The 14,971-nt window shown below is 37.6% G+C and overlaps 1 protein-coding gene across 2 annotated transcripts in view; it reads right to left on the reverse strand.

The window, feature by feature from the left end:
• CSMD1 (CUB and Sushi multiple domains 1) overlaps positions 1-14,971 on the reverse strand; it is a 2,070,470-nt gene that overhangs the window by 1,105,332 nt on the left and 950,167 nt on the right. For both annotated transcript variants that reach the window (XM_034966977.3, XM_034966976.3), the window contains exon 4: positions 1,252-1,446. In XM_034966977.3, coding sequence (XP_034822868.1) covers positions 1,252-1,446 — 195 coding nt within the window. The remainder of the gene's footprint in view (positions 1-1,251; positions 1,447-14,971) is intronic.

Consider the following 14,971-nt stretch of genomic DNA (forward strand, 5'->3'; position numbering starts at 1 on the left):
GGATTAACATTTGGCTTCTTGTTACTTATACAAATTTCTGCATTTGGCTTGAATTTCTCCTTGGAAAATGGGATTTTCTTTTCTATCACATTGTCAGGCTGCAAAGTTCATGAACTTTTATGCTTTGCTTCCCTTATAAAACTGAAAGCTTTACAGCACCCAAGTCACCTCTTGAATGCTTTGCTGCTTAGAAATTTATTCCTCCAGATACCCCAAATCATCTCTCTCAAGTTCAAAGTTCCACAACTCTCTAGGGCAGGGGCAAAATGCCATCAGTCTTTTTGCTAAAACATAACAAGAATCACCTTTGGTCCAGTTATGAACAAGTTTCTCATCTCCATCCGAGACCACCTCAGCCAGGATTTTATTGTCCATATCATCAGCATTTTGGTCAAAGCTATTCAACAAGTCTCTAGAGAATTCCAAAATTTCCCACATTTTCCTGTCTTCTTCTGAGTCCTCCAAACTGTTCTAAACTCTGCCTGTTATCCAGTTCCAAAGTCGCTTCCACATATTTTGGTAACTTTTCAGGAGTACCCCACTCCTGGTACCAATCTATTATATTAGTTCTTTTTCACACTGCTGATAAAGACATACCTGAGCCTGGGCAATTTACAAAAGAAAGAAGTTTAATAGACTTACCGTCCCAAGTGGCTGGGGAAGCCTCACAATCATAGCAGAAGGCAAGGAGGAGCAAGTCACGTCTTACATGCATGGCAGCAGGCAAAGAGAGAGCTTGTACAGGGGAACTCCTCTTTTTAAAACCATCAGATCTCATGAGACTTATGTGCTATGATGAGAAAGGCACAGCAAACACTGGCCCCCATGATTCAATTACCTTCCACCAGGTTCCTCCCACAACATGTGGGAATTGTGGGAACTACAGTTCAAGATGAGGTTTGGGTGAGGACAGAGCTAAATCATATCAGAAGTCATAAACTTGCTATTGACTTTATGTGGTCCAATCATGACTTTTTTCATATTATAACATGTAATATTATATATTATTACATATCACATGTTATTACTTACATACTAATAACATGCATTATTAAATGTTATTACACATTACATGTTATTTCTTACATAGTAATAACATGTAATATTGCTTTCAGGAGCAGAATGAGCTGACATTGTAAGAGTCAGCCCAACATGTCTTCTTTTCATTTAAGTGGAAACTTTCATAAAAGCATCTCCAAAACCATTGCCCTGCCCTGGAGTCTGCTCACCAGCCCCCTTGTAGCACTGTACCTCTGCAAAAGGGAGCTGGGAAGTCCCATGATGCACCATTTCCTGGGCTGACGATGCAGGTCAGGATGGCGTGGCCTTCCAAGATGTAGCCAGAGAGGCAGCTGTACTGGATTTTGTCTCCTATGTTGAATCTTGTTCCGTGGAGAACTCCTTTCAGGATTTCTCCAGGATTTCCACAAGTGTGGCTAGGTAAAACTATTGGAAAAAGAAAAGAAAGGAGAAAAAACAAGTTAAATTTTCCATGGAGAGCCACTTATAAGATAAAACAGACACCATTTTTGAATTATTAAAATGAGAAAATCTCTAGCATCAGAAAAATATTAATTGTTGCTAAAAACTAAACTGAGAAAATGTCTTTGGGTTTTAGAATATCTGCAGTATAACACTTTTATAAACATCATAAAGTGTAAATAAATGCATTTTGTTAAGAGAGAAAAATGTAGTCCTGCTTTTATTCAGTGTTGCAGATAATGTCTAGATTATATTTTTCTAGTCACAAAATTCTACTTACTCCTGTAGTGAGCAACCAGATGTCAGTGTCAGCAACCAGACACAGTAGACTATAGAAATCTAAAACAGTGGCATCAGAAATACTGCAAGAGTGAATACTCATACCCTATTTATTTTTATGCTTCCACGACTGGTACAGTGTCTGTTACACATCATTACCCAATGCTCAATCAACATTTGATGGATAAGCAATTGAATTAAATAATAAATTAGAAATCTCATGCATTGATCCATCAACGTATAAAAAAATGTTCCACTACTGTATTCCAGGCCAGCAGCCAGGCTCTGCCCATTTATAGTGTCTGATTCAAAAGCAAGTTTCAGTGCTAAGTTTTGACAACACAAATACTGAATTCACTTTCATTTTGTAAAAAAAGAATAAAATTCAAAGCCCATCAACCATCTGAATGGACACATCCTCTCAGCCAGGGTGATTCCAAAGTTAACCTGAAAAACTAGGTCAGGCCGTGGTGGGATGGGGCAGCCAGACATGCCTCATTATACTCTCTTCCCTGTTGGAATTACTGATAGAACAGGCTCCTCAATTCCGATACGAAACATTGACAATCTGTTTGCAGAAGCCTGCTACCTGGAGGCTTTGTATGCATGATAAAAACATTGGTCTCTACAATCCTTTCTTCTAACCTAGACATTCCTTTCTATTGATTCCATGTCTTTAGACAATAACTTAACTCTTGCAATTAATTTCCAATATGGAAAAAAAAAAAAAAAAAAAAAAAAACCTGGCCAGGCACGGTAGCTCACGCCTGTAGTCTCAGCACTTTGGGAGGCCGAGGCAGGAGGATCGTGAGGTCAAGAGATGGAGACCATCCTGGCTAACACGGTGAAACCCCGTCTCTACTAAAAATACAAAAAAAAATTAGCCGGGCGTGGTGGCGGGCGCCTGTAGTCCCAGCTACTTGGGAGGCTGAGGCAGGAGAATGGCGTGATCCGAGATCGGATCCATTCTCATCCGAGAATGGCTGAGCCGAGATCGCACCACTGCACTCCAGCCTGGGCAACAGAGCGAGACTCCGCCTCAAAAAAACAAAACAACAACAATAAAAAAACCTTTGATTCTACCTATGACCTGGAAGCTCCCACTTCCAGTTGTCCCGCCTTTCCAGACCAAACCAATGTATATCTGAAGTGTATTGATTGATGTCTTATGTCTCCCTACAATGTGTAAAACTAAGTTGTGGCTCAATTCTCTTGGGCACTTGTTCTCAGGACCTCCTGAGGGCTGCGTCATGGGCCACTGGTCCCTCGTATTTGGCTCAGAATAAATCTCTTCAAGTATTTTACACAGTTTGACTCTTTTCATTGACAATTTCAATAATGGGGTATTGATTCTGTTCTTTTTGGTCCTCTCACTTTTTCCTTGATATGATTCTCTATCTAAATCAATTGACTTGAAACTACATTCCACACTTATAGAACATGATTTTGAACAGAACTGGTGCATCGTTCAGTTGCATGGATGAAATTCATCATTGTTGGCTATTGTCTCCATCTCTATGGTTTAAATTTAGTATGTCATCAGTAAATTAGCTGCTATTTAGTATTCAAATAAGCTATGAAACTTACTAGTAGGGAAATACAAAGACTTCCAAACAAAAATGTATTTCCAATTGAACAGAAACTATTTTATATCTGTATCCATTGTCTTTGCATCGGCATGGGGGTGTATTTTAATGTATTGGTATAATGTGGAACAATATTTTCTGTTTTATTAGTTTTTAAACTGAGAAACATATAGAACATTTTTAGAATACGGGAAAGGAATCCTCTATTTCTAAAAGTATTTTTATTTATCATGATATTACTTAAGTACAAACTGAACTATGTGGAAATATTTAGGAAATAAATACTAGTGTTTAGATATTGAATATTATTCACATGTTTATGAGATCTCTATTTACATAGTCAAAGTGTATTCAGTTCTAGTTTTTAAGAAGTAATTTCTGAGAGCAGTCTACAGAAATCTGTTTGAAAACACAACAGAAAATAGTACACTATTGTCTGCAATCATTTTTGTCTTTTTTAATAAGAAAATTCTGTATTTAATTCCACATTCACTATCCCTAAAGCAAAAATGTGTGCTGTTTATAGTACATTAAAAGTGACATTTATAAGGAAGAAAAACTTTCCATTTTATCAGGGCAGCCCTTCAACTTATGACTCAGAATGCCGTGTCCATCAGCTGAGCCGAGAGCTCTTACAGTCAAAGACACAGGATGAATAGCCACCGCAAATGTGAAGAGTGAGAAAGAGAGTGATTTAAAAAAGTAAACGTGTGGACAAAAGCTTTTTGATGTTTTTCTTTAATGTCCAGGAATATTTAAAATAAATCATCATGTCTTCTTAGGGTCATTATTATTATTTTTAACTGCTACTGCTAATTCTTCTTAGAAGGCACACATTTTCCAACAGAAGGTGTCCAGATAATTGTTCCTCGAAGACACGGTTATCAATGGAAATCTATCAAATAAATCTGCTAAAGATAACCACAATGACCAGTCATTCTCACGCACGGAAAATCCAAATGAAACACTCTGGAAATGGAACTTAGTCTGCGTGACTCTTCTATACGTTTTTTCTGTTAAAAGGGCCTGAAATTATTTTTTTCAATTAACTTTGGTATGAATAATGCAAATGATTATCGTGCAGAAAGATCAACGGAACATTGTACAGTAATATATGCTTGTGAGCTGCCTAATGACAACTCAATGATACAACTCATATACAACATCGGTCCCAGGAGATGATGGCCTACTGATGTTGTAGCCATCATGAGGTCGTAGTGCCAGCTATGACGCACGTGTTTGTGGTGACGCCGGTGTGAACAAACCACCTGAGCAGCCAGTCATACAAACGTTCAGCACATACAATTAGGTTCACTACATATCCTTCATGATAATAGTGAACAACTGCTACTGGTTTTTGTATTTACTATACTATACTTTTAATCATTATTTCAGAGTGTGCTTCTTCTACTAAAAAAAAATAACGATTTAACTGTAAAACAACCTTAGTCAGGTCCTTCAGGAAGGATTCCAAAAGGAGGGATTGTTATCCTAGGAGATGAAAGCTCCATACCTGTCCTTGGCCCGAAGACCTTCCGGTGGGACAAGACGTGAAGGTGCAAGAGACGACCCTGTGCAGGCCTAGGCTAGTGTGTGTGTTTGAGTCTTAATTTTTAATGAATACAGTTTGAAAAGTAAAAATATATAAAGACATTTTAAATAGACAAACTCTTATGAATAACAATATAAATGTTTTGCACAACTGTGCAAAGTTTGTGTTTTCAGTTAAATATTATTACGGAAGAGTCAAATGCTGAAAAATGAAAACGAAGTTTACGAAGTAAGGTTATACTAAGCTTAATTTATGAATAAAAGAGAAAAATGTATTTTTATACATTTAGTGTAGTCTAAGTGTACAGTGTTTATGAAGTTTACAGTCGTACATAGTCCTGACCTAAGCCTTCACAGTCACCCCTCACTCACACACTGACCCACCCAGAGCAACTTCCAGCCCCACAAACTCTATTCATGGTAAGTGTCCTATACGAGTGTAACATTTTTTTTATTTTAAATGCTGTTTTATTATTGTACCTTTTCTATGTTTAGAGACACATATACTGACCATTATGTTATAGTTGCCTACAGTATTCAGTTCAGCCACATGCTGTACAGGTTTGCACTCTAGGAGTACTAGGCTACACCACACATCCTAGGTGCGTAGTAGGCCGCAAAACTTGGGTTTGTGTAAGTGTGCTCTGTGATGTTTGCACAGGGACAAAATCACCTAAGGATGCATTTCTCAGAATGCATCCCAGTTGTTAAGTGATGCATGACTGCATGTAACGTATCTCAAGATGCTGTTGTTATGGTCAAGCCTCCCACTTTATTATCTACAGTGTATTTAGTAAATTTAAAGAGAACTGGACCCCTCCAAAATTGTTACCATGGTACTGTGCAATGGTATTTTCCAGCAGTGTAGAAATGTATTGACTTACATATTTCTAAAGGAAAAATATCATTAATGAATATGAGTCTCCCCAAGAAGGTGTCTGAAAAGAAATATTTGTAAACACCCATCTCTTCAAACTTCCAAGAGACAGCTACTACCATAAAATTGAATATGAAAAATATTTATTCTGTTCAATTTCATCAATTTAGGAAAGGTATTTTTAATAGGGAGAAATTAAGGCAGATGTTAGAAGTAGCGGATGTCAAAGAAAAAACTAGACATCAATGGAGAGCATGTCTGTTCTTTTGATGAAATTGCATTTCTCATTGTATCTGACGTAAAGGACCCTTTTGCAGGTGCAGTTGCAGGCTTTTATTTTACACCAGGTCCTCAAATAGCACTGTTGCCAGCACCACTATTTCATTATAACATGGATGAGAAAAATAAATAGATTCCTGACCAGGGCCACTACCTGTTCTTACCATCTCTGCATGAGGTACGTCCAGTTTCCTCCATATCCCAAAGATGACCATGTTTGCATGTTAGGCTCATTGGCTTGTGCCCTGGATCCTAGTATGGGTGAGTGTGGGGTGTGTGTGTGTGTGTGTGTGTGTGATCCTGCCATGGTAGTGTGTCCTGTCCAGGGCTGGTGACCACCTGGCACCCGGACCTGCTGAGACAGCTCTGGCCACCAACAACCCGAAACTGGAATAATTGGATAAATTATTTTACTTGTTTTTATTAATCTTTCTTAAGTGAATGTAGAGCTCACATGTGTGTCAGTGTTCAATATTAGAAGTGTTTTTATCTTTAATATTTAGAATTGTGTAGATGTTTTCTATGACAAGTAATATGACATAGGAACTTTACTTTTGTTTATATCAATTAACCTGTGGGAAAATTGGTCTTGTCTTACATTGTTTTGCTTAGAGCCACATTTTCCAAGAACCTACCAAGCACATGAAGTGAGCACTTGCTGTAATAGCAATGGCCATCAGCTCCACACAACAGCCCAGTGGCATTACAGAGAATAAAGAGGATGTCTATTTCTGGGGCATCTTAGACCACTTTAATGGTTTGCTTTTTTGTCTTCTCTACAGATTTTTTTCTTTACCTTAACATCTTAACACTTAATTTTAGAAAAATTTGAAAAACACAAATCAGACACAACCTTCGCAAGGTGCCGTTTTTCAACTGACAAGGATTGTAATGGAAAGGAGAATGGCCTTTAGGTCTCTTCTCTTATATTTATCAGGTCTGCTTATCTACTGAAAATGTTTTCCCATCAGTATTTATTTTAAAGGGGAAGGTGTGAAGATTGAATGAGATAACAGGTCTCCAAATATCTGTTCTTTATGACTCTATCAGATTTTACTGCAAACAGCCGTTAATAGTTCTGAGGGCCTTGAACCATTCCAGGTTAGAATTGAATCTTTTTATCTTTGTATATAAATATTAATATATTATAAAGTAGATCATATATTCTTGTATACATATGTACAATAACTAAAATTCACACAGCTCATAAGCTTAGTGGGAATAGGAAAAAAAGTTTTTCAAAATTCAGTTGGACAAAATGTTATTTTGGAAACAATGAATCAAAAAACAATGTATAATTTTAGTCACTTTATTCCCACGCTTGGTAAAAAGTGTAAATAAGTATCAGAGGCTTAAAATTAATTCAAGAATTTTGGAAGCAAAATAAGTTAGCAAATGGGAAAAAATGATTAGATCTACCATTTAAGGTTTAAAGTCACTGATTGGTGACACAAAGTTATCAATTTATGATTTAGGGATTGGGGATTTTTATCTTCAACAAATTTTCTTTTTAAAAAGTTTTTGTAAAAACTTTAATGGGAACAATGTGAATAAATGGAAATAATTAAGAATAAATTAGAATATTTTCTTCTAGTTGCAAACACCAACAAACGCAAAACGGACATAGTATTATAAATCCATCAGCAATTTTACTAAAAAATCAAAAAAACTTGTAAATTGTAAAATACTGATGGAATTGTTGGTAGGTCTATGCAAAGACTCAAGACACACACAGACACAAATATTGCCAAAATATGGTAATTTAGTGTTCGAGAAAAACTAATTTGAAAGCAAATTAATTCAACCCAATGTCATTTCTGCCAATTTCATTTTAACTAAATTTTTAACCAGTTTGCCTGAAGATTCTGCATGCCCTTTGTGACTCCCAGAAGTAATGAATACATATGAAGAATTCAGTAAATACCTACTGAGTTGACATAAACTCTACTTTTAATTCTCTTTATTTATTTCCTGAGCCATTTACACTTCTTCCCATAGATGCTTCAAGAAAGCAATACTTATTTAGGTGATGGGAATTCTGCGCCCAATGCAGACATTTGGTAACGTGAAAGGATTTCCTGAAAGAGCTCTGGGCACAGTTGTTTCCTCTCATGGCAGGTTTCCATTGGACCTCATGAAGCCAAGTTTGTACATCAGGGCTTGAAATTTGAAACATAGGCTGCCATTCTAAATATGCACGTGAAAATTCCCTCCGTAACACTTAATTTGGCAAGTACATATGGTCACAATTCAGTGACTTAATTGGGCTATCACATCAAACCTTTAACCCAGCTGTTTCAATGGTTAAGTGGATGTCATATTAAGTATATTTCCAAAAGAAAAGTGAAAGCATGATACTACAAAATACAATATTAATATTCATTACTACATGGGACAAGGCTATCGAAAAGAAGTTTAAAATTCATCAAAACAATGGCAGCATTTTCAACAGCATGTGTACAATTAGTGGAATTTCATGAGATGCATTCATCTGGAATCTAGGTCCCTTAGGGTTTCTCTCCATTTCTCTACACTTTGCCTCTGTAGTAGTCTCCTGGTGGCTTAAGAAAATATAACTCCAAATTCCTTCATGATGTGCACTTTCTATGTAAACCAACGATATCAAATGTGTTTGCTTTGGACTATTTGCTGCTGAAAGCTCTTCACCCCACTCTGTCTCCTGGCTTTGGGAAGGATTAGAAAAATCTGGTTATATAATTTTCAGGATCACATTAAAAAATCAGATTTCCAAGTCTTGAAACCTGACATTTCTTCTCTTTACTGGCTCTCTGAACGCGGGCCAATCTGCAAAAGGAGAAGGTGCGGAGAAAGCATTTATGACAAAAGCAATGAGGACCTCCCAGGAGGTGGCAGTCATTGAATGCCTTCTACTTTCAGAAAGTCTCATTCTCCAGGATGAGGAGTGACAGTGAAACAGAAGGACCTCATAGAAAGCATTACTATGCGATGCAATCGGAACTGGCTGAGAATAACTCAATGAGGAAGTGAGCTGTAAACACACTTAAAGGTGGAAAAGGGCAAGATTTGGCCAAATAAGAAAGATAAATTGATGTGGGGGAAGTCGTTGCGGCAGGCATTTATAGAAAAGTATATGGCACAGTGAGTTACAGTCATCAGATCTGGCATCAAATAGATTTGGGTTTCTGCTCCAGAAACTGATTTTCTAGTGTTGGACAAATTACTTAGATCGTAGTTTCTACATCTTAGAAAGGGGAATGAAAAGTGAAGCTTACTCATGGGTTTATTACAGAGAATTGTAAAAAGATATCACAAATAAAACTTCAGGGCACTCGGTACAGGTTAACTGCTCCATACATGTCAGGACTGTTACATTTATTTTCCCAATTCTAAAGCACCACGCAAATGTTAGGGAAATAATACAATTTTCAAAGCATACAGAGATTTTAACATATCGCAATTTCAGAAACAATATTTTTAAAGGGTATCAGAGTCAAGGCTATTATTGAAATGCTAGCATAGTTGTAATGGAAGTGAAGGAGAAGGACATCCTAGTTTTTCATTTAGCAATAGTAATTCTACTTCATTATTTCTGCCTTATCATAATAATAACTGGAAATACTTGTACAACACACACTATGTACTAGACACTGTTCCAAGTAGTTTATATATATTAAGAGTATATATCAGTAAGTACTATTATTATGTCCATTTTAAACAAACAAACAAACAAAAGAAACAAAAACATGCTGCAGGGAGATCAAGTAATTTCCAGGACAGGTAACTCTTAAGAACTGGTAGTAGAGCTTGCATATGATGATGGATTCAGAATCTCTACTTGCAAGCATGACAAAAACTCTTTCATATGAAAATGTGGCTAACATCAGAAGAGGTGATGATAAAGTGTGATTAGATCTACGGTGTTCACAATGGAGCTTTGTTATAATAACATGGATATATGGATTGGGGAGACTTACGATGATTTCTTAGGTAGAACGGAGGGCACAACCATAACATAGTTTTAAAAAACATGTTTCAAGCTCTCGAGGCAAATTCATATAATAGCAAAAACACTGCAGGAGAGACTGCAGCAAAGTGAAAAACAAGGTAAGCGACCAGTTGGCAAATGGATTTGAAACCTATAGACTAGATTTTCAAAAGATTTTGAATAGCACGTGAAAGACTTTAGCAGCTCTGGACAATCGAAAAAATAAAAATGCTGTTGCAAAATGATGTTCACTATGTAAATGGCTTTTGAGAAGCATCATGAATATTTGCTAGTGTGAATTATTAAATAATCTCATGGTCTCACATTTTGACTTCACTAGTTAATCCTCACGTGGTCCTATATTTTCTTTCTTTCTTTCTTTCTTTTCTTTCTTTCTTTCTTTTCTTTCTTTCTTTTTTTTTTTTTTTTTTTTTTTTTGAGACAGAGTCTCGCTCTGTCGCCCAGGCTGGAGTGCAGTGGCGCAATCTCGGCTCACGGCAAGCTCCGCCTCCCGGGTTCACGCCATTCTCCTGCCTCAGCCTCCCGAGTAGCTGGGACTACAGGCGCCCGCTACCACGCCCGGCTAATTTTTTTGTATTTTTGGTAGAGACGGGGTTTCACCGTGTTAGCCAGGATGGTCTTTAACGCCTGACCTCGTGATCCGCCCGCCTCGGCCTTCCAAAGTGCTGGGATTACATGCGTGAGCCACCGCGCCTGGCCGGGCCTTTGCCATTTTAAACACTAGAAGAATTAATCCATATATAAATTTTCGCAAAACTATGACAAGAATTGTTAAATGCAAATGAAGCTTACTACTAAGAAAAAAGCAACTTCTTTCGAGCCTCAACCTACATCCAGCCTTAAAAAGTAGTGTAAGGATCAAACTGTTCCAAAAATACTCAACCAAACCCCAGTGAAAGAATGTTCAAGAATATTTATGGGAATACAAAAATATTCAGCACCTGTCAAAGTGAGAGTCACAGTGTCTGGCATCCAATCAAAAAGTAATAAGCATGCAAAAAATTAAGAAGATATCCATAAGAAGAAAACTCAATCAATGAAAAATGAGACAGAAATAAAACATAATTTTCAATCAGTGAACACCAACATTAAAACTGTTATTAGAACTTTATGCCCTATTCTCAGTCAGGTGATGATGGAACGTGTTGTCTTGAGACATGGAAAGTATTAAAAAACAAACAAACAAACCCACAAAAAAACAAAACAAACCCAGAATGAACATCTAGAGTTAAAACTATCTGAGATTCAAAAATCAATGGATGTTATAAAGTAGAATAGATATAGCAGAAGGTAACATTAATGAACATGTAGAGATAGCAAGATAAAGTATTTAAAATGAAACGTAAAAGAAAAAAGAAACATTTCCAAACAAAAACAAAGCAAAACTAAGAGCACAGAGAATCAATGAACTTTGGGACATCTCCAAGCAGACACATGTGTGTAATTAAAGTCACTGAAGGCAGGGAAGAACAAAGAGGGACAGAAAAAAAAAAAAAAAAAAAAAAGCAAACAAATTACCTAAAAACTTCAAAATTTACTAAAACTGTGAACTCATAAATACAAAAAGTTCAATAAGTATAAAATGCAAAGAACATGAAGAGCACCATATCACACATGTCAAAATCAAGGTGCCTAAATACAGCAATGAAGAAAAAGTCTTTAAAGCATCCCTACTAGTGGGGGTAGGAGTAAGGTTTTGTGTAGAGAGACAAAGATAAAGGGGCCAGGTGATGCCTCTTCAGAAAGAATGAAAACAAGGAGAGATTCAGCAACTTTTAGAAAATACTGAAATAACGAATAAGCAAAACAAACATCAATCTAAATAAATTTATACGACAAAAATATTTTGCGAAATCACAGGGTAGAGAAACAAGTTCAGACATGTGAAAACTGAAAGCCCGTCACTAGCAGGCCCATATCACAAGGAATATTAAAATGAGTCATTCCAGTGGAAGGTAATAGCATAGTAAGCAATGCCAAGCAGCAGGAATGATACCCGTATGGGGAATTATAAAATATATTTCATTTTAAAAATCTGTTTAAAACACTATTAGCTGTTTAAAGCCAAATAATATGTATTTTAGGTTTCTAACATATGTAGAAGTGACAGAAATGACAGCAATACCACAGAGGCTGGATAAGAAGAAAGGAGAGCATATTGCTGTATCTTTGCTATACAATAGGTGAAGTGGTACAACATATTTAAAAAAAAAAAAAAAAAAAAAAAAAAAAAGGCAGTCCGGGCACAGTGGCTCATGCCTATAATCCCAGTACTTTGGGAGGCTCAGGAGGGAAGATTATGAGTTCAGGAGTTCACGACCAGTCTGGCCAACAGAGCAAAAACCCAGCTCTACTAAACATGGGAAAAAAAAAAAAAATTAGCTGGGTGTGGTGACTTGCACCTCCAGTCCCAGCTACTTGGGAGGTGGAAGCAGGAGAATCACTTGAACCTGGGAGGCACAGGGTGCAGTGAGCAGAAATAGCACCACTGCACTTCCAGCCTGGGTGAGACAGTGAGACTCTGTCTACAAAACAAAACAAAACAAAACAATCAAAAAAGCAGCACTATAACATCACAGTAGATTATGGTAGACGGCTATAAAGTCTAAAGTCACCACTAAAATAGCAAAGACAAATGTTACAGCTATTAGGCTAGCATAGGAGATAAAACGAATCACAGAAAGTACCCAATCCAACAAAAGGAAAACATAAAAAGAGGAAAAAAGAAAATGAATGACAAATACGAAGCAAAGTGCAAGATGGTAAAATTAAACACAGCCACACCAATAAACATAGGAAGCGTAAATGACATGAACCTCACAGCTGCAAGGTGGACATCATGATAATGGATGACAAATACACCCAGTGTTATGTTGTCTTCAAGAAAAAGTATTTTAAATACAAACAGACAAATAGGTGACAGTAAAATAATGAGAAAAGACAAATAGCTTTATGTGTGCTGCTGTCTGGCCGCCTTGAGGGGGAAATCAATGTAGAATAGCCAAAATGGAATTTCAAAAGACGAAATACATTTTGTAATTCTAGGAGTGGTGGTTCCTGGGTGAAACTATACATTTATTTCAGTGTTCTGAATTACAGATTCAATTACCTTAAAATAAGGTTAATTACTAATAGATACTATTGATATCTTGCTGAGCTGTTTTCAAATGCTGGAACGCTTTATAAATGGTGTTTCAAACCTTACACGTCTCCAAATGAGGCATCATTATTCCAATTTCATATATAAAAATGATGAGACACAGAGAGGCTAAGCAACTCAGTTAAGATAACAGAGATAAACCTGAATCTGTATAGACCTATGATATTTCCACCACACCATAGTGTCCCAATTGTGTTGATATAATTGAAATGCTTTTAAACGCAACTGTAATGTCAGAAAGAAATAATTTCGGCATAGTTTAATTTTAAAAAAAGCTGAATAATTAGGAGACTGGGGTTCCTGTCTTTTCTTGCCCATTGCTTGTCTCTGTGATATTATTTGATGTTCTATTTTCTGGCTCACATGTTCTCATCTTAACAGTAAGAAAGAAGATGAGAGTTGGGGTGGACTCATTCATTCTAAAAGTTGAGGAATCTGCACAATAACTGCTGTTTCAAATACAAATAACTTATTTTCTCATACTTCCTTATTGCAAATTTAAAAATATAAAAATGGCAAAGGAAAAACAGAGAAATCATCTCTGAAAATTAATGCAAAATTTAAAGATAACACAATGCAATTCTGTTTACTACTTACTTATTAGAACCTTGTCTTAAGAAGCTAAATGCAATCTCAGTCTACTTTGTGTCATTCCAAGCTCTAAAATTCTTTACCATAAAAGCTGCTTAACTCAATCTAACTGGAGTGTCACATCTCAAGGGGCCAGCGACCCCTCCAGAGGGAGGAAGGAGAGTCAGGAGGAGCAGGACACTTCATTCCATCTGTGATTCTACCACGGCAGAGCTCGGTCACCAGAAGGATAATTAAATCCAGGTCTCATTTTCTTCTCTTGTGCAATGAGAAGAGACATAGCACACCCTGTACATGTACCACCCTGGCCACCTACCACCCTGGCTGTGTACCACCCTGGCCACCTACAATCCTGGCTGCGTACAACCCTGGATGCATAGCACCCTGGACACGTACCACCCTACATGCATACCACCCTCGTCATGTACCACCCTGGGCTTGTACAACCCTGGGCATGTACCACCCAGGCCACATAGCACCCTAACCGTGTAGCACCCTGAGGGTGTACCACCCTGGATGTGAACCATCCTGGATGAGTAGCACCCCAGGCTTGTACCATGCTGGGGACTGCACCACCCTGGACTTTGCAGCCCTCAGGCCCAGATTGACTTCTCCCACGAAAAGTTAAATTTAAAAAAATGTACCCATGGCATCTGAGAGTAATTATATTCAACATCTTGTTCACGGAGGTGTTTCTACTTCCTGTGTTATAATTACAATGTTATGCCTGAATCTTCCAGGTTTACAAAGCTGATTTACAGGAAAGCCTTGCACCCGGGGTATGGTGTGGAGGCCACAGACGGGGCACAGGGAGACAATGAGCATGGCAGTCACCACCTGTGCCCTCCCATCTGCAGCTGCCACGCAGTGGTGGGCTGGGGCACCGGGTGGTGGGGTACTCATCTCTGAGGAACCCACAATGTGGGTGACAGTCGTCCCATTAATGAGCTTAGGAGCAGAAGTGAGACAAAGCCTCTCATTTCTCCCCACATATACTACAGGAATCCTGTCCTTATAGGGTTAGGAAGTAAAAGGAACATCAATTTTGTATGATATGAGCAGATGAACGGTTTCAAGGACGCTGCCATTTAAAACAGTGCTGCATTACCGATCATCAATGACAAGTGGCCACAGCAGTAGAAATGACTGCTGAGAACGTCGGAATGGCCACTGGTGCT

This window comes from Pan paniscus, chromosome 7 (genome assembly GCF_029289425.2).
Source record: "Pan paniscus chromosome 7, NHGRI_mPanPan1-v2.0_pri, whole genome shotgun sequence".
Taxonomy (NCBI): domain Eukaryota; kingdom Metazoa; phylum Chordata; class Mammalia; order Primates; family Hominidae; genus Pan; species Pan paniscus.